The sequence below is a fragment of the Poecilia reticulata genome, chromosome 16, assembly GCF_904066995.2.
Source record: "Poecilia reticulata chromosome 16, P_reticulata-male-v2, whole genome shotgun sequence".
In the NCBI taxonomy this organism is placed as follows: Eukaryota; Metazoa; Chordata; class Actinopteri; order Cyprinodontiformes; family Poeciliidae; genus Poecilia; species Poecilia reticulata.
The window spans coordinates 12,590,701-12,617,200 of NC_088845.1; the positions used below are offsets into that span (position 1 = coordinate 12,590,701).

Sequence of the window (26,500 nt, forward strand, 5' to 3'; positions counted from 1 at the left end):
CTCCAGACACCAACCAAAACAACTAAATATTTTAATAAAATGCTAACGTAAGAAATAAAATAACACAGAAAGACGCGTTAATAAAAACAGAAGTTGCTGGTTAATGATGAAAGTTGGCATTTCATCATTGCTCAGTTGAACGATTAGCAAATTTCAGTTCAATAAAACAGTTAAAAATTAAAACAAATAAACTCATAAACAGTATAATGCGATTTTAACCAAGTCTGATTCCAGGCTCATGTAGAAAATAGCAAATATTTCACATATTATAATCCAATTTTTCTGCCAAAACAATAAGAAAACGTCACGGAAAATGAATTAGATGCTAATTAATGTAAGGGTTTAAATGAATTGATTTTAAATGATTATTAAAATTCATTAGTTAATTTCTAATTTTCTCAGTTGAGAAATTGTTTCACCTTTACACTCAATTATTGAGCTGATCCTTTAGTTGTATGCAAACACAAAATAACTGCAGACTCGGTTATCAGAGCTTCTGACATAACTTTCTACTTTTACCAGTTTCAGCCTTTGCTTCGTCTGCATTGTTTTCCACCGTGTTACAGTGAAACTGTTACTGTTTGCTGCTTTCTGTGCGGCTGATGTGTCACCCTGATGATCGGAGCAATTTCTCCGAGGTCGCAGAGAGTGACCACATCGGGGTTAAGATGTGACTGAGCTTTTTCAAATCCGTGAATCACCCACTGATAAAAGGTTGCACATCAGCGCATGAAAATTCGCAACATGTTTAACAAATTGAGTCTTGACGACGGGCCCGGAGAAAACATGAGCTAATTGACATTTGAAAAATTGATTTCTGGTAATTGGTGACTCAACCAGCAGCCCTGCTGTGTGTGTGTGTATCGGTGTGCGTGTGTGTGTGTGTTTAGCCGGTCAGCTCAGGCTGTTTTCACTTCTCGTAGCCTCTTTTGACCACCTAACTGATGCTGTGAGGTGAGAAGAGCTGCAATTCATTCTGCTTTTCTTCTAAATATTTTTAACTACTGAGAAGGAGGATTATTTTAAGTGTTTCCCGTTTTGATATTCTGTTTCTTTTCTAACGTACAGACAAAATTAAGCCTGGTCAAAGCAAAAGCAAAGCCTCCGTGGCATGCACAGCCTCACAAAGTTTATACCACTTTTAAAGTTGCATGAAGCCTTCCTTATCAGTGAAACATCATTGAGGTAAAACCCTAATGCTACAGCACTTGAGAAAAAAAAGAAGAAAATGTTGTTGATGGTGCAGCACATTTTTCCATCCTAAATTGAATCTCCGCAAGAATATTTAACATGTACCATTAATTTGAAGCATGCACGCACATGAACACACGCAGGGCAAGTCAGGTGACCTTTCCCTGCGTCCAGTCCATCCTTTCACCTCTCATCCTTTGATGTTCTCTAATTAGTTGAGCTTGTTAGACCCAGTGGCATTAATCAACAGCCTAGAGATGGCTCTTCCTCACACAGACACACACACACACAGTTCCCTCTTCCTCACGCCTAATTGGTCTTGGCAAATGATGGGCAGCAATGACAGAGAGCTGCACAGACGGCCACTCACCTGGCAACCACATACTGGAGAAGTCCTTGGCCGCTATCGCCGCTGTCTTGGTCATATCTGTGTGAGAGCGTGCGTGCTTCCTAAAGAAAAACTCTCACTCGCCCTCCCCGTGTCGAGTGTATTCAATCATATGGTTGAATTACCCCTCCCTCCCCGTGCCTGCCTCTCTATCTCTCTCTCTCTCTGTCTTTCTGTACCAGTCCACACCCCCAAGGCCCCACCTCCTCCCCACATCCTGCAACATAACAGGAAGTAGCTCAAAAGAATAGGAACTCAAACACAGAGTGGAGAGTAAAATACAACTCATGCATAAAAAAAAAAAAAAAAACAGAAAAAGAAAGGGGGACACGGCAGAAGAGAGTGGGAGAGAGAGTGAGCGAGCGAGGAGATTGATCAGATAGACTGAGGTGAAAAAGAGGGGGATGATAAGTGCCGTCGGAAAGTGATGGCGCGGCTGGAAACAGCCACTCACACACACTGCTGCTAACGCGCTCACACATGCGAGCCGAAAACAGCCAGCTTGACGAGTTTATGACGGATGGCTTGAACCCTGACCCAACGTACATTCGGAGCTCTTTAAAACTTTTACAACCATCACAGTTTCTTTTCGTCATACCTGTGTTTATGTTTTGACTGAAGGGGGCGAGAGGGAGCACACGGGTGGGCGTCCGGTGGTCTGTCGGCCCCCAGCAGCAGAACAAGTGAGACATCCTCGGCTAAGTTTAACTCTAACCCAAGCGGAAGGAAAAAGTCAGTCAGTACGTTCACTGTACCACTGACCACGCCACACTGTGGGCTGCACACAGTGACACACCACAGAAACCCACACTATGAATCTCTACACGTGACGGGTACACGGGGCATGAGTGGAACATTGCAGATAAAAGTAAACATGAGCCACTATCAGCGCCACCCACTTGGATTAAAAGACTAAACCGATAAACAAGTGAAACGCTAACGTCGAGGAATGATGCTGCGGTTGCAGAACGGCGCGTTTCAGCAGGATTTCTTCTCGCCAGATTCTCATATCTGAATGAGTCAGAGGGCTGCTGTGGCAGTGAGCCAGAGCGGCCACAGGGTGGCACTCTTTGCTCTTCTAAGCCGGGATCCGGGCCCTGAAGAGAGAGGTCGAATCACTCCTCCCTGTCCCCTCTCCCTGGGTCTGAGTTCACTAATTCAAAAGCTAACAGCAGCAGAGTTCCCAAGTTTAACCTTATAAATACTTTATGTGGTGATTTACAACAACCCCATGTACTGCAGGACACAGCGCTGCACTTCAGGTGCGCAGTTAGAAAGAAACAGGATTGTTTTTTTGGCCGGATCCCATTTCTGAGTTTATCCCTCCCAGGTTTAGAAACAATTGTGGCGCACAAAAGTTTATAAAAATTACAATCGATTAATATTTCAATGACTGCAAACATTTTTTGTACCCGGCGCTTTCTCAAAATAATACCTTCAAAAAGAAAGGTCTTCATTCATAAAAAAAGAGGAAAAAAAATGTTACAGCAACAATGTTAGAGCAGATTTTTACATGTATCTATCTATATTAAGATAGATACATAATGTTTTTTTTCTCACATTCTGACATTAAATCAGACAAAACTTCTGTTTTAAGTCGGTCAGGATTACCAAAATTATTCCCATGCACTAAATGCAAGAATAATGAGAGAGAGATTTTAATATGTTCTGTAAATTCAGACATTTACTTTCACTAAGGTCAGTGTCTTTATATAATTTGGGGAAGCACATTTGATGATGTCATAGGGCGAAACCTCGGTCACACGGCTTCCTTGTGTGTCTTTACAGGAAAATTAAAAGAAACCAGCGAAGCTCGCAGGATGAGAAGTGTAGAAAAACGAGGGAATATCCGACCATCACGCCGCCCAGGCCAGAAACTGGATGTTTCTCCCACAGATAATGTGGTTTTGGTGTGAAATGTGCCTTTTTATTTTATTGTATTAAACAAAAGGTATTTTTTCATAATTACTTTAGCCGCTCAGCAATAAACTTTAACCATTTTCTGTAAATCATAGTGAATATAAAAAGATTCTCTCTTGTTTGTTTTATTACAAGAAAAGCACACAATTTCCAGTTTCAGGGTGTTTTTGAGGTAAAAAAATAAATTTTAGTTTATTCTCAGCAATAAAAGAATGATGGGTTTTATTCTTTCGCTAAAAGCAGAAATGTGTTTCACCAAGCTTGATGTTCAGGTGCATCCATGTCTGCTTTTTGCAGTCACTGAGCGTTAGTGGTCAGATGTACTAAGTTTAAACAAAAAAAAAAACATGATTAGTCAAAGGTGAAGGCTTTGTGTTGTACCAGAGTCTTCCTTGTTTCTCTTGTAAGCGAAAATGTCAAACCAAAAAATGCTTAGAAAGTGTAAATCTGCTTTAAGTATCTATGAAGGTTGAAATTTGCTCCATTTTTATATTTCACTAAATCATAATCGAAAGGCTGCAAAAGATCCCCATTGGACTATTCTGCGATATGGACTTAAATATTTATCACAATTCGACTTTTCTTTTTGGTAACTATGACTGGGACTGAATGGCACAGCAATCAGAGCCCCACAAACACAAATACTGCTCTTAAAAATCATTCCTAATAGGCTTCTTTAGGACATGAAGGGTCTTCTTTAGGCACATAAAGATGTGTGAATTTTAAAACTTATTGATACCGATATAAGTAATATTTCCAATAATACATTTTTTTTACATAGTTAATAAATAAATTACATTTCTTATCACAATAAATAATAAACAATACTATAAATCCCCGACCGTACGCTGGACACGTCATTAAAGGCAGAGAGTTTTAATTTACTGTATCAGATTTGGAAACAGCTCAGCTGGACCAATCAGTGACAGAAGGTACTTTAAGGGAGGTCAGGGGGGCGTTTGGTGGGTTCTTGGGTCAGGGGTCACCAAGGCAACCTGGCTTTGGCTGTGACCTTTGCTCAGACCAAAACCAGCCCACATAAAAACCAGAGTGTAAATATGCATGACTGCATAGTTGATTGAGAATCTCAAACAAGCTGTTGCAGTGAAATTACACAGCAAGCAAAAATGCTCACAACTTAAACCACACAGAGATTTTGTTCAGTCATTTACACTTATTTATTCAGACCACAGCCGTGAGCCAAGTCCGCTGCCGAAATCGATTCAAACCAGCTGGAGATTTCAAGGCTTGAGCTGCTTATGGTGAGAATTTGCTCGCTACTAAAAGTTGTGTTTGTAAAACGACGAACACAAGCACGCAATCTGATTGTGCGACTCCAGGGAGGAGGATGGGGAGGAGGCTGGAGCCTCTGGAGTGCCATCAATCACCCCACTGTCAAAGAATGAGGGAGAGGCAGGGAGGGAGAGTATTAGATGCTACAAAAAGAGAAAGAGGAAGGGGGAAACTGCGAGGGAAGGAGGAAGGAGATGTAAAGGTGACGGGGATGAAGGTGAGAAGGGGATGAATAAAGAGATTGGAGGGAGGATGTCAGCTGGGAGGAGGATGTTTGTGTAATGGGTCATCACAGGGACATTTCAAAGGTCTCCAACTGGTTCAGTATAGCGCTACGGCGAGGCCCTCCTATATCTACCGCAGCCCCGGGCCTACAGCACACTCTGGCTTTAATTCATGTGATCCATCACATTCCTCTCCTTCTGGATGGGGACGGAACGGGGCTCGGACACGAACCCCAAGTCCAAACAGTACGACTCGATTATACAAAGGGAGAGATTTAAAATCCACTCCCACGTCCAGGTGTGTTTGTGGCTCCACGAAGACTTGCAGGATTATAAGCAGTAGCTCTAACAGTGTGCGCTCTACAGAGGTTGAGGTAACCTATGGGAAGCAGCGGGGGCTAAAACACACTAACGCTGCTGGCTGCTCTGAGACCAGCACCATCTCAACCACACGCACCTTCACAACACCTCTTCCTCTCCTGTCCTAATACTCCTCAATTGCTTCTCATCCTCTACGCCCTCTGCCCCTCCATCCTTCTTCCTCCTCTCTGTATCATCTCGGCAGCCCATTGGGAGCCAGGTTTGTCTAGACAGACACTGCACTCTCCCACGGCGCGACCAAGGTTGAAGCTCAAATCTTTATCTCTGCTCGCCTAACCCTGGCCTGTTCTTTTGGCACAGGAGGGAAGGGACTGGCAGCACAAAGGACCACCGAGGCCACTAAACTGCTCACTGACAAAAGAGGCTGCAGCGAATAACCATCCATGCTCTGCTTATTAAAATATGTACAGATGGACATCAGGTTGCTGTGGTTGCAGATACCTCTCCCCCTTGTGGCTGCTGAAGGACATGGCAACATGGCTAGCAAATTTAGATTTATTTAAATTTAACCTCCTGGAGATGATGACGCTAAGACGGATTCTTCATAAGGTCAAGAAAATTAAGGACAACCCTGACCATCCTCTTGATGCGACTGTCTTGGGAAGACATAGTGTCTTCAGTCAGAGGCTTTTTCAGATTCCCTGCAATACTGACCGCTACAAGAGATATTTTCTGCCAACAGCCATCACTATCTACAATAACCCTTCGAAGGCTTTGAAAAAATGAATTACAACAACATTCATCTCCCTTTGGGATTAGTAAGGTATTTTTGAACTTGAATTTAAAATTATTTAGACAACAATAAGTAGAACTGCAACTGAGGAAAAGAAGAAATAAAACACCCAAAACTGAGCCTCGATGTTTTTCTGTTTACAAACGATTTAGTGTGTCTCTGCAGCACAGATAATGTTATGGGACTTGCTGGGATACATTTTTACTTTAAAAATGTTTTCTGAGTTCAAAGTAAAAAAAAAAGAAAAATCGGAATAACCCTGAAAGATTGAAATCTTTTCTGGAAAGTCATCAATTTCAACATCAAAAACCAATATGGCTTCCAAACACATAAAACATAAAAACACTTAAATTAAACATACAAACACTTAAATTAAAGATACAGACACCTACATTTTAGATGTGTTTGAATGCATTTCTATCAGATTGCATATCTGAAGAATGTGTATAATATGTAGTAGTAGACGCATTAATCTTTTTTTTCTTTGAATGACTAAAATTATAAGATACAATTTATTAAAAAGTGGGAAAACAACTAAAGCCATAAGTGACACTGACATCTGTCAACTGTGACTCATGAGGTTTTTGAAGCAGTTCATTTTTTAGACATTAATTTATTGGCAAAAAATGGCTTAGTGTTTTTAGAAGCAGTTGAGACTTAAATAGAAGAATAGAAACATGCCAAATTGGAATTTTGCATAAGAGATCTCCTTTAAAAGAAAGTAATTCCTGTCCATTGTTTCCACATGCTTGCTCAGGATGAGCTACTGCTCGAGATTCATCAATAGCTCTTTACCAGTCAGCCATTATTACTCAGTTAAATCAACTGAACTAAAGTGAATCCAACCGGATTTAAGATAACTGCATGATTGGATTGAAATGAACTGAATCTGGAATAAAGTGGATCCTATACTAGTAAGATATAGAGTTAGATGGTTTATCTTTTAAAGTGGCTTGCTACGAATAGGTATTATCTAAATAAAAAGAACTGAAAAGATTACAGAACATTTTAGAATGACCTCGTTCACAATAAACAGCGCATTGTTGCAAGTTACAGCAGCAGTATCTCAATTATTATTATTATTTTTCTTTTACTGTGCAGCCCAAAGTTAAAGTACAGACACTGATTCCAAGCTACATACTGGAAGTATTTAAGATTATAATCTTTTGTCCTGAATATTTGCTTACATTCCTCCCTGGAACATTACCTTCTCTGCAGACGGAAGCACGAGTTCAGAGACGCACACAGAAACTGTTTGTTGACCAGAAATGGAAAATGTTGGCTCTGACTTTGCTACTAACCAGTTGAAAACTCAAAAATCGTATCTTTCTGTAATCGGCAAACTTTATTTAACTGCTACCACGTTTCAGTAACCACAGCTGTATGTGGACGCTGTTACTGAGGGGAAACAAGTTTCCTATTTTTAGCATCAGAGGGTCAGAAGAAACACTCAGATAATCTCTCCTAAGTCAACACATTTGCAGTTCATTCAGTCTGTGAAGGAGAGCAACAGTTTAGTAGTTAACAGGAAGGCTAAACAGAAAACTTGCTTTGTTTCATCCATTGAATCTCTGTTTGCTACGGACCTGCTGGATATCAAACATCAGCCTCAGATGTCAGAAAATGCTGCTTTAGTAACGCTTTCAGAGTTAGTCACTACAAGAAGATGGAAAAGTCAGTTTAAAAGATTTTCCCTTTGCCTTAAATTGTTAGCAACCCCCATTTTACAGCGTCTGATCTCTCACACAGCATCATGACATTGCATCTGCTAATATCAATAATTAATGACGGCTCGTGGCAGGAAGGCTAAACAAATATATTTTTAATTCTCCTCTAGACTCCTGACATGATAGTTCCTAAAACAAAACTGGAATCGACTCGATTTGGTTTTGGCAGTTCGAAGATGTACCAAACCCAGAGATTCACATGATTCAGATCAGGACATCTCTAGTGACTTCAGCTGTGGTCATCTTCAGCCTAATCTTCATCTCCTCTTCTTCTTCCTGCTTTCATGCCAAACCCTGTCATCATCATCCTCACCAGCGTCCTGCTCTCTCTTTGCAGCCTTCCTCGTCTTTCCTTTCACCTAGTTCAAACTTTCTCCTCTCCTTCTCTGTCTCTCTTTCTCCCTCAGACCTGCTGGTCAGCAGCAGCTGTGACATCACCGGCCACCGTTCTCCGCTTGGATTGGACACTCGGCCACGTTGCCAGGCAACAGCAGCGAAAGGTCTCGGTGAGAGCGTGCTCGCGTGCGCGCGCGTGTGTTTATGTCTGTTTGTAGCTTCGTGAGTGAAAGGTGTGTGAGCGATTTTCCTCGCCTTGCCCTTTATCTGTGCATGAAGAATGATCAGAACAGATATACCTCCATGCTTTATCACAGATCAAAGCATGTAGATGATTGGGCTGCCTTGGCGCCGTCCTCCTCCAACGCAGAAGAAGAAGAAGAGGGATATGTGTGCGTTAATAAAGAAGAAAGATGGCACAAGCGTGCACGCGCGTCAGTGTCCAACTAAATGAATGCGCATGTTGGAGTTGGAAATGGGTATATGTCTGTATGTTGTGTGTGTGTGTGTGTGTGCGTGCGTGTGCGTGTGTGTGTGTGTCTGTGTGGGTGTGTGTGTGTGTGTGTGTGTGTGTGTGTGTGTGTGTGTGTGTGTGTGTGTGTGTGTGTGTGTGTGTGTGTGTGTGTGTGTGCGTAAGCCCCCGGGAGCGGGTGGTTATTGTATCTGACACAGCGGCTCTTTCTCGCGCCTCATATTTCTGGGCCGATCGATTCCTCTGACTCCCGACAAGACAATAATCGCACCTCCCTCTCTCACTCCATCACAACCATTATTACTGACCTCCCCAGGGAATGAAAAAGGGTGGAGGAAGGGAGAGATGAGGAAGGAAGGAAGGAGAGAAGGAAGGGAAGGACGCTGAGGAGTGATGGAGGGGGACGCAGAGTTGACAAAATGAGAGTAAGATGATGAAAAAATGAAAACGGGAAAAGGACGGCAGTGAGACAGCAGGAGTCGGCCTTGGATGGTGCTGAAAGGAGAGGCGCTTGGAAGTTGAGATAAGGTGATAGAGGGATGAGCTCTGAGGGGAAAAATACACGACGAAAGATGGGGTTTGATAAAGTGGACGGAAGAATTAGAAAAAGACAAGTGATGGGGAATATGGTGAGAAACAGGAAGGACAATAACAGGGAGAATTAGTGGAGGGAGAGATGAAGGATTCACACTATCTCCTTCTAATAAAGGAGAGAAGAGGAGACAGGGACAGAGGGAGGGAGACGGAAAGCAAAGAGAGGTGAGGAGGGGGGTTAGACTGAGGTGAAAGAGGTAGAGACAGAGAAATATATAGGAACACACTCAAAAACAGAAATACACACACACACGCACACGTGCACACACACACATACAGAGTGATGGCTGTGGAGAGCTGTGGAGGTCAGCGCTCAGAAATATTATTAAATTGACAAGAGCACAATAGTTGATTGGCAGCCTGACTCCTGCACCGCCATTCAGTGGAGAAGAATGGAGACGCTCGCGCTCACATGGATCTGCAGTTCTTCACAAGAATCAACACAGCATGTAGACACACACACACTCCCCTTTGTCTGTCGAGTGTGTGTTTGTGTGTCTGCTTTGAATCTAGATGACAATTACAGTGATTGGCTCTCAATTTAAGGGAGTTGCTCTTTGACCCCATCACCTCTCTGGGCCTTCTTCGCACATTTTCTCCTCAACGCTCCTGCCTGCGTCTTTCTTTCTACAGATTCGCTTCCTCCCTCGTTCCTTTTCCAAACTATTCCATTTCCCACCTGATACCATTATTTTTGCAAGAACAGACTCTCCTCGTGTTGCATTTATAGTGAGAAATATTTGTTCAATTATGCAGCCAAATGGATGTATTGTGCAAAGAGGTGAAAGAGGGATAGATAAGAGAAATAAGAAGCTAAGGAAGGGGGTGATATAGGTGGTGGTGAAGCAAACTAGAGAGGGGGGGGGCAAGGAAATTGGTCTGGCTAGCGGAACAGCTTTTCACCTCTCTCTCCCTCTCTTTTCTCTCCCTCCCTTTCCTCCTCTCTCCCTCCCTCTATTCTGCTTTGTATTCTGCAGAGATGACAGGGGGAAAGCTTTATTGCTCCGAGTTTGTATCGATCGGGGCCCCTGTTAGGGGGGAGGCCGGGGGACGCACAGAGCGGGCCCTTTCTCAACGACGAGGCTCCCCCTCTCCTCCCAGCACCTCTCCTCCTCGCTTTTCCTCCCGACTCCAAACCCTTCTGCTCGCTCGCCGGCTCACTCTGAAATTCAAATTCAAGGTTTGAGAGCTCAAGAAAGAGAGACGGGATGAAAAAAAAAAGAGAGAGAGAGAGAGATGGAGGCGTCTGGCTTCTCCCCCTGACTGAGGCCTTGAATGAAGCTGGGATCTGATAAGGAGGGCCCACAAACACAAACAGGGGGAAGAAATGGGAGGAATAAACGAGCAAAAAGGAATAAATCAGCTCCTGTACTCCTTCTTTGCTCCCCCTCTCACAGCAACTGTCCTCCTCCCAACCGTATCCCCATGTTTTTTTTTTTGTTTTTTTTTCTTGTGTGTGGTGAGAAGGAATTTGTTGACAGGTGAAGAATGAAGCGGGCCCAAGCATGCATAAAGCTCCCTGTTTCTGTCCTCGTTAGAGGGACAGCAGGGGAGACTGTACCCACTGAGCGACAGGAAAAAGCCCCTGAGGATGACGCTCTGTAGCATGCCGAACTACTTCAATGAGAGCGAAAAGGAGGAAACGCATCTCACGCCGACGTACAAATAGCAAATATCAACAAACAAGTGACAAGAAAGGGGAGAATTGAAACAGCAAAATGCCACTCCTCGCCCCACTTCTTCTTCTTCTTTTGTGTTGAAGAAGAGATTTGAAGACGAGGCCAGCTAATCAAACACTTGACTTCAACATGGCTGGATGAAGGGGGCTGTTTATCCCTTGATAGGATGCGCAGCGTTGCAGCAAGGCCGGGGACTGAAACAGATTGTGTGTCAGAGAGGTTACAGGGTTCAAGTTTATGACCAGAGGGCTGGATGGAGGTCAGGGGTTGTAGGTTCAACTCCCAGAGGGGCAAAGGAGGGTCCCTTCTGCCCCCCATCCAAACATCCCTCTCACACTTAGTCTGATCCCATGCAAACCTGGGGCTGGGCTGCCAAACCGCTGGCAAACAAATACACACTCACGGCGATAACTCAGTGGAACATATTCATAAAACTCCAGCGCGCTCGTACAATTCAAAAACAAATGTTTCCCTCCTTGCTGTTGTCTGTTTTTTCCCCCCCACATTACCACTGATCATGTAATTCCCAGCCCCCATCATGACTGAAACAATCGCTGCCGTCCGCCTCCAACTCCATCTCACTTAGTCCAGAAACATGTCAGGGCCTTGGATATCAGCAGCAGCAGATGTGAGTCAATGTGACAAATTCCTGTAAACAGTGGATACATACACTATAAATATATATTGTCATTGATATTGCCTGTGTGGTTTAGCGCAGCTCCAGATTGAGTTCAGTGATAGAGTATACATCAGAGACTTGTGCTGGATACTACGCGTTTGATTTGTAGAAAGACAGACACATATGTATGCCACTGCACACACTCACATGGAAACACACACAAGCATGCACGCGCACACACACACACACGCACGCACGCACGCACGCACGCACGCACGCACGCACGCACGCACGCACGCACGCACACACACACACACACACACCAATAGTACAATAACCTGCAGGCCCATAACCTGCCTTGTTGGCTGGATGGGTAAATGCATTATTAAACACATAGGATTTCATATGTAGAGACAGAAAATGAATGCTGCACTGCTGTGGATATGCACTCGTTCCCTTCAGTTTTCACTATTCTGACCCGAATTTACTCACTGCTTTTACCTTGTACATGTCAGAGTGTTAAATTAATAGTTAAATAATCATTTTTATTAATAGATTATTGCTCTTTTTTCTGCAAAACAATTTTCTTCTTAACCATTTTTCCTGTTTTTACTCTTAGCAAAATGCCGACTGTTCCAGAAAATAATTTAACAATAATTTACATTTTGATTCATATTAAAAAGACAGAATCTTTGGCAAAAAAATATTTCATGTGTACTGATTAGCCAGGCTGAATACGGCGGTCACACTTGACAGGTGAGGCAGGAAAATTGTCTTGTTACAATGCAATGTTCAGCTGGGAGACAAGAGAAGCTGGCATTCATGTGGCTGTTACACTGACACATGCTGCCCACCTAAACATAGCAGAGCGTACAAAGTGCAGACCACCTCCATGATGGCAGTCTCTGACAGCACCCACACCCCTTTCCAATTCAGCAGGTCAACTTGAACTCGAACAGCAACAACTTTCCAGAAGCGGCTCAACAGAGGGCTCACAGCACTGATTGGCCCGGAGGACAATAGAGGGTCCAAAATGCCGATAATATCAAGTCAGTATCAGTATCGGATCAGTTTAACTTTCACGGCTTTGCGTGGTCAAACTCCTTAGCACGTCAGGAAACTATTGAAGAATCAACTTGACTCCTCGGGTCCTAAAAAATATAACTTACATCCAGAAACCAGAGAGAAAAGTTGAGGCAGTCATGCTGTTCCACTTTTAATTTTATGTTTTCTTGACAATTTAATGTGTTTTTTATTAGTTTCTAATTATAAATACAATTAAACATTTCTTTTTGTTTATGTCTGTATTTACATGTTTTGTCACAGAACAGGTTTCTTCAACACCCTTCCAACTTGATTCTTTGACAGATGTGTTATTTGTTGCACAAATATGGACAAAATAATAATTTTAAGAAATAATAAAAATGAACAATAACTAAGAATGTCTTACAACATAGATGTAAACAAAAGGCAACTTAATCTGATTATTCAAGTTCAAAAAATGGTTAAAAAATAATTTTAAGAAACTTCACTTCAACATACCAGACAAGCAAAAATCATATCCATCACACCAACCAGTTCTTACTTTCTTAAATTAATTGTAGCGTTTAAAACTTAGCAATAACAATATTTTCAAATATGATAATTAATTATATGTTTAGGTTACAAACCAGCTTAAGCATATTCTAACAGCTTTAAGAAAATATTTTTGATTTACAAAAACTTTTAAAAATGGTCACAACACATTTTAATTCTTATTCCACGACTTTGTAAAGGAGCATTTTGTGATTATCTTCTGTAAAAATTGTCAGATAGATAAACTGTTGTTACTTTCAACATGCCACCTATGGAAAACATCCTGACCATTTTTGTGACAGCAATCAGTGACAGCTGCCCTCCACTGCAGGTCAAGTTGTTGTTGCTCTTAATGGAAACACTGGACGTGTTGCTTAATGAAATGTTCTGCAGGAAATCAAGAGGCCCCGACATTCATGTTGTTGTTATGTTGACATATTCTGCCCATATGAACTTATAAAAGGAGCATCACCACATTCATGACTGCAATCCCTGACAGCTGCCCCCCTCAGCAGGTCAAATGTCCAGCCCAAGTCGTTCTGCCTGCGCAACTTTTGGTTGGTGGCTTTAGTATTGTAGCTTCTTAAATGTCTGACAAGGTCAAAAAGAAAAAACAGAAGATCCTCTGATGAACAAAAACATAAATCTTAACGTGAGCCATGTGTATGTGTACACGATGAGGGGTTTGGAGTTATAGCAAGCAAGAAAAAAAACAAAATAACCCTCCGATTAACCAAAGGGCCCACACAGGTGGAAGAGTTGAAGGGCAACTAAACCACAACACGAGCGCCGTGTGTGTTTACATCTGCAGGGCGGGCGGGCCAGGCCCCGACTCTCACGGTAATCGATGAACAAGGGAGGAAAGGGAGGCAGTGGGTGAGGAAGGGATGTGTGTGTGGGGGAGAAAATCGGTAAAGAAAGCAGGTTATCTCTCGTCATTATGGGAGGGGGAATCCCCGTCTGGGAAGGGGGTGGGGAGGGCCTGGTGGGTGAGGCGGGTGAGGGAAGACCGGGGGTTCATTGATAAAAAGGGAGAGAGGGGAGAAGGGGAGACTATGTTTGGCATCGAGAGAGAGAGCAGACAATTATCTGTATTGATTAGAGCGGCCCAGTACTGTGAAGACTGAGAAAACTATGACTGGATCAATAGAGAGGGAGAGTCAGAGAGGAAAGGAGGGAGAGGGAGGTAGTTAGAGGATAGACAGACCAACAGAGAGAAACAAATGACACAGATAAAGGATACGTATAATGAAAAATATGAAGAAATAGATTGTTTGCAGGGCAAAGCAAGAGGCAAAGACATGAGGTGGCACAAAAGTTAAGAAGGGAGTCTGGGGTCAGGGAGTGAGGAAAGGAGCATCAATAAAAACATTAAGAGGTGCATTATGCTGTTGATGTCATTCCTCTTTATCATTGATTTGTCAGTACAACCACAGAGTTCATTCAACAAGTCATCCAGTGCCCTCCCATCGCCACAACACATGGCTGCACAGAGGAAAGGGATGGTTCAGGAGGGAGGGCCTAAAAGGAGACAAGAAATACACCAAGAGCGACTAAAACCTGACCACTGAGTACAGATAAACTTGGCTCGCAGTGATTTGGTCCCTATAAATCAAAACTATGAAGGAAAAAAAGAGCTTTTTCAGTTTTTACTTTATTTCTAATTTCCCTAATCATGATAAGAAAAGTATACTCTAATATGACGGTTGTTACTGATCAACAGTTACGCAAGTCTGAGCCTAAAATAGACAAAATATAAACTTAATCATAATGAAAACATCTAGCAAAGCGCACTACAGTAAAGGAGGGGCTATATTTAAATGTCCCTGGAGCTTTTCTATGTAAAGTTTCTATGTTCCTCTTGTCCTTGGAGTTTCTTCTTACAGTTCACTTTAAGTAGTCTGTCCTGAAATAGACCTGTATGGTCAAGCAGCAACCTCCCACTGGAGAACAAAACACTAACAAATTGACACAAGCAGCAGGTACAGAAAATGGATGGATGGATTTTATAGTGTAATTAGTGTTAAAGTCAATGTTTTCCAAAGCTGGTTCTGAAAAGCCAGGTTCGGAGGTCTTCACTGATCAAATTAAACTCATCATTGCTTATTTATGTTGTCAGAAACTAATGTGAGTGAACTTTTTGAAAATCTGTCTATTTTACGATGTTTTTTTATTATGTGAATTTTCAAAGAACCAGGCAGATGTTTCTTTTTCATTTAAAACCATCAAAATGAAATCAGTGATGTTTAGATCAGATTAAAGAGAAAAATCACTTTAATTCAAACCAACATCTATGCTGTATTTTCAGCTGCACCTTTACGGAGACAAATAAAAAGTGAAAGGAGAGGCACACATGATCAATGATGGCCTTCCACAGACACAGATCTGTGTGCATAGAAGTTTGAAACTTTCCTGTGTGCTAAACACACACAACAGTCACCAAGCGCTTACCTTTGAGGGTTAATTTCTTTTCTGCATAAAATAGCTAAAGATTCTGCTCTGCAGAGTCGTTTGCAACATTTTGTTCATCTGTTTTTTGTGTCGAATTCCAAGTAAAATAAATTATAGTACTAATGCCTGCTTTTGCAACAGAATAAATACATACAATCAGGCCAGCCTAAGGCTTCAAATAAAATACTAGATGCAAAAGGATTTATTATCGTACAAAAGATACATATTTGCTAAGTTCAGATAATATATGAGGTTACAGTTAAAAATAAAGTAAGACTGGGAGCTGAAAAAGCCGGTTCAGATCTCTAAAATATATCGGACTTCCCATCTCTAGTGACAGCAGTGCTCAGTTAAAAACTTACAATGCCTAGGACGTTAATATTAAAGTAAACATTAACATTAAGTTCAACAATTTTCAAAAAGACATTATGATTTTATATTAAAACTAGTCCGTTTAGCTGCTGACAAAACATTTATTCCTACAAAATACTGAGGTTTGAGTAAAACATAAACTGGAAAAAAAATCAACAAAGGAATGAAAACCAAGATGTGATAGAGATTTAGAAGAATGTCAGGTGGGAGGCAGTGTGTTGCTCAGGTAGGGGGCCTTTCTGTGGGGCCTCTCTTTTTGTCCTTGACAAAATCCAAAATGGTGGAGAAGGGGAGGAACAAAAGGCACACGAGGCAAAAACAAGAGAGTGACAACCTGTGCTGAGTTCATTATATATAAAAAAGCTCCTACTGCCACATATTTTCTACAGTGCCTTCCTTTTCTCCGAGCTTCCTATTTGCAGACGTCTAAAACTCAAAACTCAAACTTGTATCGGTAAATCTAGCTGTACCACGCACACACATACACACCCATACACACCCATACACGCACGCACACACACACTGTATATCTTTCTATCTTTGCAACAACTTTGCAAAGATTTCTATTCATTTATCATTCATTTCTAAAGCCCAACCTGAACTGAATTCACATCGTAGACCTAAACCTAACCAAAAAACAACACATTCGTATGAGGCCTGGGCTTTGTAAGTAAGTAAGCAAAATTTATCTATAAAGCACGTGTCACAGATATTAAAATCACACTTTGCATTTGCATTTGTTGGACCAATGAGCCCCATAAGATGAGAAATGCTAAACCACAACCATTACCAGTACATGCCAGACCCTAACCCTGACCTAAATTCAATTCACACCTTAGTCCTAAACCACTCCCCTAACCCAAAAACAGCACTTCTTCTTATGGGACCCAGGCTTCTGGCCCCATAAGGACTAGTGGGACCTAGTCCTTCCTTTTGCTAGGAAAATGGTCCTTACACTGTAGCAAAAACAAGACCACACACATACACGCTGGATAACATCTGTCATTTCTTAGTTTATGGAACATTACAAGATGATAGAATTCTGCCGCCCACTCATTTGATATTTTCTGACACCAAAAGAGCAACATATTGTCAGAAAAGGTTTATACAAACACATATAAATAGATGGGAAAACATAAACTCTGATTGAGCGAGCCGGAGCTGGATATTGAGGAAACCTTTGGTAAGGGCAGAAAATGTCAGGTTAGACAAATGACCTTTTAAACATGGAGCAGATGTAGAGAGTTATGCACACTATGGACAGAGGGCGCCTCAACTGTCCGTCTCTTAATGGCTAGTGAAAAGATAAGTGTCATGGTTTCACAAAGCCCTTGAATAAAACTGAGTTATTCCTGAATCAAAGGTGAAATTTTATAGTTGATGGTGCCACTGCACGTTTGGATAAAAAACACTGGAGCATGCCTACAACAGAATATCCAAGAAAAAAAAGGGGCGGGGGGAGTATTAAAGATGCAGTACAGAAAGAAATAAGTGACAGTGACAAAGAGGTTGGGAGAGCAGGCCATGAATTACAGGTGTGGAGTTATGCATGGATGACATCACTGCACCCCTCCTCCAGCCCTTGGGAATGGGCACCTTGGAAACGGTCGCGAAGGGAACAGAGTGGAGGGGGACAGAGGGAAGGTGGAGCAGGTAGGGTGGAAGACTGACAGCTAATACAGCACTAAATCTAACCATTTCAACAATGTTTTGTGCTGATAAAGAGCAAAAATTCACGACAACATACCAACATTTACCTTCGCTGAGTCCGATTCAGCCAATGGACCACCTCTGCTCATAAAAGGCAACGAGGAGAGGCTCTATCACAGCCACAGCCCGCATTGTCCTCCTCCTCCCCCATATACTGTGACCTCTCATCCACTCCAGTCATTTAGGAAGGGGAGATTTAGAGCGGCATGATGGTAAAAAACAGGCACATGACAGAGAGGCAGAGACGGCCTCCATGGTCTCTGTTTTAACACATGGAGGAATATTGATGGAAAAACATGTACACGCAAAAAGAGGAGCTGTCATAGTGAAATGTTGGCCGTTAATGTATATACGGGTGCTTTGGAGGTCATTTTGACCAACAAGCAAAAAGCCAGGAGAGTGCACTTAGAAAACTAAAGTTAGCAAACAACACGTTCCTTGATCTTTTCAGGCATTGCAGTAATGAACAAACATGGCCGTGGCCACAAACCATTCTGACCTTGGAAGGCTCTCCCTGTTACTGCAGCTCTGTCTGTCTTCTCCTTCAATTAGTAAATAAAGCATTCTTAACTTTCTACCCAGCCAACATTTATATATCTGTAGAAAAAAGGAAAGAAGGTACAAGAAGGCCCTGTGCTAATTGCGGTATGGGCTCTAGCTGTGTTTCTCAATTTGAATTAGTTTTCTTCATATCTTTTTAAGATCCAGATAAGGCTGAAGGTACCAAACTGTTTGTTTTTCATATAGGATGCATTTAGGAAACTCAATGGAAGAAAGTTATTGTGATCCAAAACCCACTCCAACCTGACCTGAATCATTGAGCCCAAGAATGCTCAATGTTTTCACACCTGACAGTCTGGTAGCTCCGGTTCGATTGGGAACTTTTGATTGTAACATTTGTTACATTTTCAGCTGGTGTAGTTCGCTTTCACACTGTCAAATGATCCAAACCTTTGGAAAACCCTGTTCCGCTCCTCGCCTCTAGTGGCACTGCAGCAAGAACCACTGAAGAAAACGACATAAAAACCTCAGAAGAAGATATAAGCTCAACTTCCTTCTTCAAATAATGTAAACAAAAATGGAGTATGTGCAGATTTTAGTAGTAGTAGGCTTTCTATTTTGTCATGCCATGAGTCATTCCTCTAACTTGTGCTAAACTCATGCTTTGCTTTGGTTGTATTTTCCCAGAATGCCCTTTGCTATAGTTCACTTCCTGCTTTTGGAGCGGTGTCCAGTCCTCCTTGTATTCACATATGCATTCGAATCTCACCAGAGTTTACTTTAAAAAAAACAAGGTTGAACCGAGGAACAAGAGTTTGGTTTTTTGGTCCGTGTCAAAGTTCAATTGTTTATTCACAACTCCCTAAATGAATCAGACCATTTAGAAAACCTAGAGTTCAATTAAAACAGAATAAGCAGGACTGGTGTGAATGCATCCTTAATTTAAAGATAAACAGAAACACAGAGAGAAAGGTTGAATCAGGTGTTGTTCAGCTTGATGAACCCTGATTGGTGAAATGCTTATCTGATCCCCAAAACAAATTTTGGGGGAACGCAGCGAACGATTTTCAAGATCAGAAAGATTTTCAGAATGAGATCAGAAGGAGCACAGAGATTTAGGAAAGTGATCAAATAAACTAAAAAAAAAAACTTGTGAAACATGGTGGGTCTCCATTAACTGTTGGGCCCATCATGTTGGGACTGCAGCCTGCAGTTCACTCAGACTGACAGAAAGAAAGAGCTAAATCCTCCACAGATAACAGGAAGCTTTACCAGATACTGCAAGGTTGCTCTGTTTGATGTTTTTGAGTTTTTAACCATCATCTGTTATGGAATATGACTGAATTTGAAATGTTGCTAAACCTACAGCAAAAAAAAGGGGAAAAACATTCTCTATAGAAACCACACAGAGACTTTGGTTTTAGCTACCTTAACCAGGCTAATTATTAGAGTCAGAGTCTACAGACAGGTTAAGTAATAATATGTAATCATACTGTAGTTATTTACAGTGATTCCTCTCATATTCAGCATTATGGTGTTTCTTTTGCTCCTAATATAAATAATTATTAACTGTGAGGGAGGGAAGGCAAGGAAAACAATTTTGAATCCTGTTTTAATATTGTCTTATGATATATATTTTAAGAAGAACCTGTATTGATAGGCAAAAACAAAGCCCAAAAGAAATCAGAAATATGCTGATTTGCAGCATATTTCTGCAAATCAGTATTTTGGAACAAAAAAAAATGTTTTGCATCATACCCATTCACGCAAAGTGTTCATTGTTTTCAGCCTCACACACATGCTAAAGGTTTAAACTTAGCATACAACACATATTAGATATGCATGCATAAAGTGTGATCGATATCTTTTGCTGAATAAAAGATGCAGCTGGTTTTTGACTGGGGTCGATTTGAAATGGAGATGCTATGCTAATACAAAAAGGCTTTGGTGAGATTGGCCCTGAACCTTCCACATACCAGCAGTTCACATTTAGACGAGCTCACCTGCGCTCTCCATAATGCATGAGCTGACTGCATATATATCATCCTCTGCACAGCTCACTCACACACTCCGACACGCGCGAGAAGGCACGAGCCCCCCGGCGGGTACGCAGGTACGCACGAGACGGCCGAGCCGATACGTCGAGACAAGATTGAAAAAAATAAAATAAAATAAAAAATAGACTCTGTTAAAAAATAATTCAACATGGAAATACTTTGTGTCCTATAGATGTGTGTTATGTTTGGTCTAATGGTATAGTTGCTGACAAAACTTTGCTTGCAGAAGATGCTTTGAAAGCTTTAGCCTGCTTTGAAGCACGTTGGAGACATAGCTAGTTTAAAAACAGATTAAAAAAAAAACGTACTTTGATCAAGCGGTGTGAAACACACAGACGGTGCTTAATCAAAACACTGGTAAGCCATCCTGAACTTCCAGGCTTTCGGCTGCAAGAAACAGGGTCAAGGCTGCTGAACAACTCAGTGTGAGCCAGCTTCAGTGCGTGTATGTGTGTGTGGGGGGGGGTTTCTTTCAGTTTTTTTTTTTTTTTTTGAGGGGGAGTTTGGGTTTGTCTGCTGGAAACCGTGTCAGTGATGTTTGTGTGCTGCCAATTAACACACAGACTCAGAGTTAGCTGGAGCGGGAAACGAGGAATGGAAAAATAAAATAAAAACAAATAAAAATAAAAGGAAAAAAGCACAGGAGGTGGAACAATTGATGTTGCCTCAGCATGAAAAACTGTGGTTTGCATTACATTGTTATGGCAGAGGACGATAAATATGCATTCACGGGGGCAGTATGTCTGATTTAGAAGACAAGTGAATTTACTTTGCACTGCTATCTCTTTCTGTCTCTCTGCCCCGGATAGTCTTTAACCTTGGCCTCTGGTGCTTCTGCCTATCGCAATAAAGTCGCCCCTCCTCCTCCCTCTCCTCATCCTCCCCTCTTTCCGTCTCTCTCTCTCTCTCTCTCTCCCTCTCCGTGTCCCCCCGGCACCACTGTTGTCCACTGTTCCACTCATTCATAGTAAACACTATTGATTTTCAGCAGGGAAAATAAAAAAAAGGAGCCATGAATTTTAATGCCCCTATCTGTCCCCTTCTTCATGCCTCTCCCTTCTCCTCCCTTCACCTCTCCTCCTCCTCCAGCACCAGCACCTCCAAACCGTCTTTCCTGAGGGGAGGATAAAGAGATGGGGATCGTGTGTCCGTGTGTGTGCGCGCTGGATATGTGAGTATAAGGTAGTGGTATGGAGAGGGGGGTTGCATTTCTCATTTCCCAGCTGTGCCTCTCTCACACAACAGCCAGCACCCCCCCTGGATCCTCTACCCTTTACACAAAATCACACACACACCTCTGTTTTTCCTTTTCCTCGTCCCATCCCTTTCTCATTGGTCCCCCTTTTCCTCTTCACACCGCTTTCAGCTCTGGGGATCGGAAGACGATGAAAACAGATAGGGGCTGCGACTAACACAACCGCCTGCATTCACACCACAAGTGATGCAAACAGTCACCTGGGTCAAGGCCATCGACAGGCTCCACAAACATATACATATAAATGCCCTGCTCTCCTCACTTTGCCCTTTTCCAGTTTTAAATCTGCTTACAGTTGTCCATCTGATAGCAGCATTTATCTACCTCCAACACACACACACACACACACACTAAAAAAAGCCCAGTCTTCCCACCCATCATCTCCAACCTTTCCTTTTTCCTCCATACCTCCCTCGCCTGGCCTCTCTCTTCTACTCTGTGTATTGATTTTGCTATAAGCGATGTCCCGGTTGCGACAGGTTAGCGCAGACAGACAAAGGCAGACTTCATCAACCAGTGTTAAACACAGGAGCCACGTCCTCAATAATCACTCCATCACACAAAAGACGACAAGAGACAGAAGGAGAGGAAGGGAACCATGGAGAGGAGGGCGCTGATGACGAGCAGTGACGACCGGGGGGGGGGCGGAAAAACGCGTTTTCAAGGTTGTCTTTTTGTTTTCTGTAATTTCAAGGAAACGGCTTTAAAATCTAAGAAGAAGTAAGACAGTTTTGCAGTATTTCTTTCTTGTATGAAAAACAAGCACATCAATCAGAAGTCCTGCCAACGGTAGCCCAGATTATTTTCAAAAACAACGTTTTAAAAACGCAAAAAGAGGCTTTGGCGAAGAAAAACTGGTGATATCAATAAAAATGCTTATCAAAGAGGATTTTTTTCTATACATGTGAACTGGATATTGGAGAATATGACTTAGAAGCCCATTTTTCCCATTCCTAATCTTTACTCTTCATGCTAGGAAACAAGCTTAAGATGTTGATGATGCAGAGAAAAGAGTAAAAAAATGTATAAAACATAATTTAAACTCTGCTTTAGGACAATCTCTTGCTTAGCCAGAGTTCCCAAGAACCAGGAGTTTATTCCTCTGAATTTATATTTGTCTAATGTTGACCTGCTTAGTGTGTTGCAGGTATTAAAGCATAAAAAGTGTAATATTTGTCAAATTATGATGACAAAACATTCAGACCATTTTTGAAAAAGTATAGATGCATCTACAAAATCTTTGCTGTTCTCATAAAAAGCACAACAATACTCAAGACCCATCAGTAGCAGTGATAACATGGACATTAATGTTAAAATAAAAGATTATGGACAAAATTAGCCAGTCATTATTGAGAAAGGTACAAATAATTTTTTACATCTTTTTTTAATAAAATGAAAATAAACAGATAAACTATTTTCTCACAACATATAGTTTCTATACATTGTATTTAATCTTTTGAGAATTACTTTTCCTTTTCAGTCAGAGGCTCGGTATGAATATTTTTTGGCTAAACTATATGCAGTGATGATGACTTAGCTGTAGAAATTTCATCTACAGCTAAAAGACATTTATACTAAAGAAGTATGGTTTTTTTTATTCGAATTAGAAATGCATTATAACTACAAACAAGGCCAATAGAAATGCACAAAATAACAAACTATATGAGTAAGCAATGAAACTGATTTCAAAATGCAATAAAGCATATAAATCCATAAGACAGATTAATTTAATTCAATGAGAATTATTTCAGGATTTATTTACACCTCTGCTACTTGGTTACTTGGCAATTTACTTGTTTAAGTGCGAAAAACAGAGAAAATAAAGCAAATATGACAACATATTTGCAGCTTGTGTTCCAGTTTAATTGAGTAGTAAAGTTTGCAGGCTCATCTGGTAGTTGGGGTCACAGGTCGCTTCCTCCCTCTGCTATTTTGAGGTTGGAAAGCTGAACAGTTTGTGAACGAACCAGTGGCCTAAACGACGGTAAAGTTAAACTGTCTACGATAGTTTTGGCTCCAGTCTCATTACAGGAGTGAGCAGATGTGAACTTTGCTGATCTTTTCAAAGCACTCTGAGTCATCTGTCTCCGCGTGTGCATGTGTGCATATGTATCTGTGTGTGTACACACAGACCGTTTTCATCTCCTCTTAATCTCTCGCTCTTAATTCACAGAGTACATTGAGCCGCCTAATAGGATGTGACTGCTGCAGCGCTAGCCACAGCTAGCCGCTAATGAGACGGCCGCCACAGCCGGAGAATCAAAGCGCCTCATCAGCACTTCTAATTACTCTAAACCTCGTTAGCCGGCTGGAAAGCCAACATCTGCTCTCTGGGAGCAGCTAAGGCAAAAATGTGACATCAACATGGCCTGACGTAGCGGAGAAGGGAAACAAAGACCGAGCTGGTGCCACGAGCCGGAGTTTCAAAATCGAAATCTGGTTTATTGTCAAGTTGTTACATTTGTCTCAAGAGTTTTACATGAGAAAAAAGATGACTCCAGCTTTAAACGCCCACGAATGAGGGCTGGCTGGAAAAAACTACGAAAAACAATTAGTGGCTAAGATGTGGCGTCCACCTCGTGATCTTTCAGTTGAAATGCTGGTTCAACTTCAAACTCAGAAATACTTCATTTCTCCCAAAGAGAAATTAAATGCTGTCGAAACACATTAATTCAGATTCTTCAGAGTTATTATAAATAGTGATGGCCGTTGGCAGAAAGGATGTAGCAGTCTGTATTCCAGTGAATTTGAAAAAGCCTCTGACTGAAGACACTCTGTTACTTTCTGAACGTTTGTTGCTCGGAGTTGTGTTCAGCACAAGTTGATGATGCTAAAACCTCGACAGTTCAAAGTTGTATATTGGAAATCAGGAAGTTCAAAGTGTTAATTGTAGAGATCTGATTGTAATTGCTATTTTTTCATATAAGCTCCTACAAAAAGGGCATCAGATTGAATGTTGAATGTGTCGTCAGGGGTTTATGTGATTTTATCTGTATTTTTTAAGGTTATTTTCCTTATTTATTCATTTTTCTTAAAACTGTTGTTACGACTCGGATCATTAAGCATCTGGCGGTGAGTGGGGACGATGGGGAGTAGGGTTGGCGATAGTTATTGTGAGAGGATTTGAGGTTTTTGGGAAACTTTGAGGTCGGAATGTGACGTTTTACAATGCCATTTATGCTAAAATAATAAAAACTGTGTTACAAACAAAAAAGAAATGACGAAATATGAAGAACAGACAAGATATACCAATATAAATGCATAGAAAAAAGTCTGAAAAGTGCAAATTCTGGGTGCATTTTGTAAATACTCTAATACGAATAATAAATCACTATTTAGCATGAACTATGTTCTCCTGATCTGCTGCTGTGGGTTTTTCCGGTGCTGTTTTGTTCCACTGTGAGGTCCTGAGGGTGCTAATGCTGCCCATCTCTGAAGCAGCAGGTGTGTGGACAGCAGGTTTCCATGTTGCTCTGTCAGTTTGCCCACTCGCCCCCTCTCTGCCTCTGATCAAAGCGCATCCTTTCAAACTCACCCCCCACTCATATCGCCTCCTCCTGCCCCCCAACCTCCTTCTGCTGCTCCTCTTTTCCACCTCCACCTTCCTCCTCCTCCTCCTCTTCGCATCATAATTTGACTGATGATTACACTTGTCACTCATGGCAGCATGTGGCCAATTAGGAGGCCGGGGTGAAGGGGAGGGAAGGGACAAGCAGGTTGTAACGTGGGGGAGGGAGATTTCAGGCCCATCACCGCTTCTTCCACTTAGCCGGCCTTTTTAGCTCTTAGCTACGGCGGAAACCAATATTAATTCCTGTTCAATCTTCCGTACGGGATTCAAGAAACAAAGCAGAGAAATGCACTTTCTGTCTCTTTCCACGATGCTTTGGCCTTGTCTCACACTCTCTTGGCCACTTCAGCGTGTGCCCATGTTCCAAGGTAATCACAGACTCATTTAAAGTCACTTTTGCACACTACCTCTGACTGGTGGTTAAGAGTGCGACGGCAGACTAGGCTTTTATGGGCCTTAATGTGTCCTAGAGACACTTTGGCAACAAGGCTGCTGTCCCCCACCCCCTCCACTCCCAAGAAGATGTGAGGACAGCACGAGGAAGAGAGGGCCAGGACACGCGAGGCCGACTTAACCAGGCTGAAAACTGGGGGAACGAAACAGGATGAAAGGGAGGGAGAGGGACAAAATGGACAGAACATGGACACGTCAAAAGAGAGGGGAGAGAGGGGTCACTTAGTCACTCCCCCGGCACCCCGCTCTGCGCCTCCTCCCTCGTCTCCCCTTGTTTTTCTTTTTTTTTAACAAGCAGACAAAGGGACAGAGGGGTGCCACCCTTGTACAGAGGAGGGTGGGGTTTGTGCCTCCCTCTAACATCCTAAGACACCTCCCCTCTTTTCTACGCTTGGTAATATTTCCGGACAACCAGTTAATACCACGAGCGTATTAAGATGGTGGGCAAAGTGTAAAATTTTTATTTAGACAGCATCTAGATTTTAAGTTACGGGTTGGTCAAATAAAAATCTGAAAAATGTGGCTTGAATATATAAGTAGTAACTAGAATAATCAGATATGATGATTCTAAAAAGTTATGGTTGCAAACCATGCAAGAAGATGCGCCGATTACCCTGAAAGCACTACTGCCACTTTAAAACACAGCGGTGGCAGCATCATGATGCGGGGATGCTTTTCTTCAAAAAGAAAGAGAAGCGAACAGTGTTGTGGTCAAGACAACCTAACCCGAGACCTAGACAAGACCAAGACCAGAGCGTATCGAGACCGAGACAAGACCAAGACTTTTAGGGTCCGAGACCAAGTCGAGACCAAGACCGAGGGAAGTCGAGACCGAGTCGAGACCAAGACCAGCGGCCCGCGCTAATTGACGCGACAAAATGTGAAATATGATCAAAATTGCTTCTCAAATTGATCTGAAAGATCCCTATTCCCATAAAAACACCTAGATATTAAATACTTAATAAATTTTACCAATATTAAAATGAAGTGCTTCCATC

At 41.9% G+C, this 26,500-nt stretch overlaps 1 protein-coding gene across 4 annotated transcripts in view; it reads right to left on the reverse strand.

The window, feature by feature from the left end:
- Positions 1-26,500, reverse strand: part of pou2f2b (POU class 2 homeobox 2b) — a 60,868-nt gene that overhangs the window by 21,105 nt on the left and 13,263 nt on the right. The window contains exon 1 of one of the 4 annotated variants that reach the window (XM_008431321.3): positions 1,562-6,101. The exons of the other annotated variants lie outside the window; for them this stretch is intronic. Within the exon in view, the coding sequence (XP_008429543.1) occupies positions 1,562-1,616 (55 nt within the window). The 5' untranslated portion in view covers positions 1,617-6,101. Of the gene's footprint in view, positions 1-1,561; positions 6,102-26,500 lie in introns of those variants that run through there. 4 annotated transcript variants of the gene reach the window in all.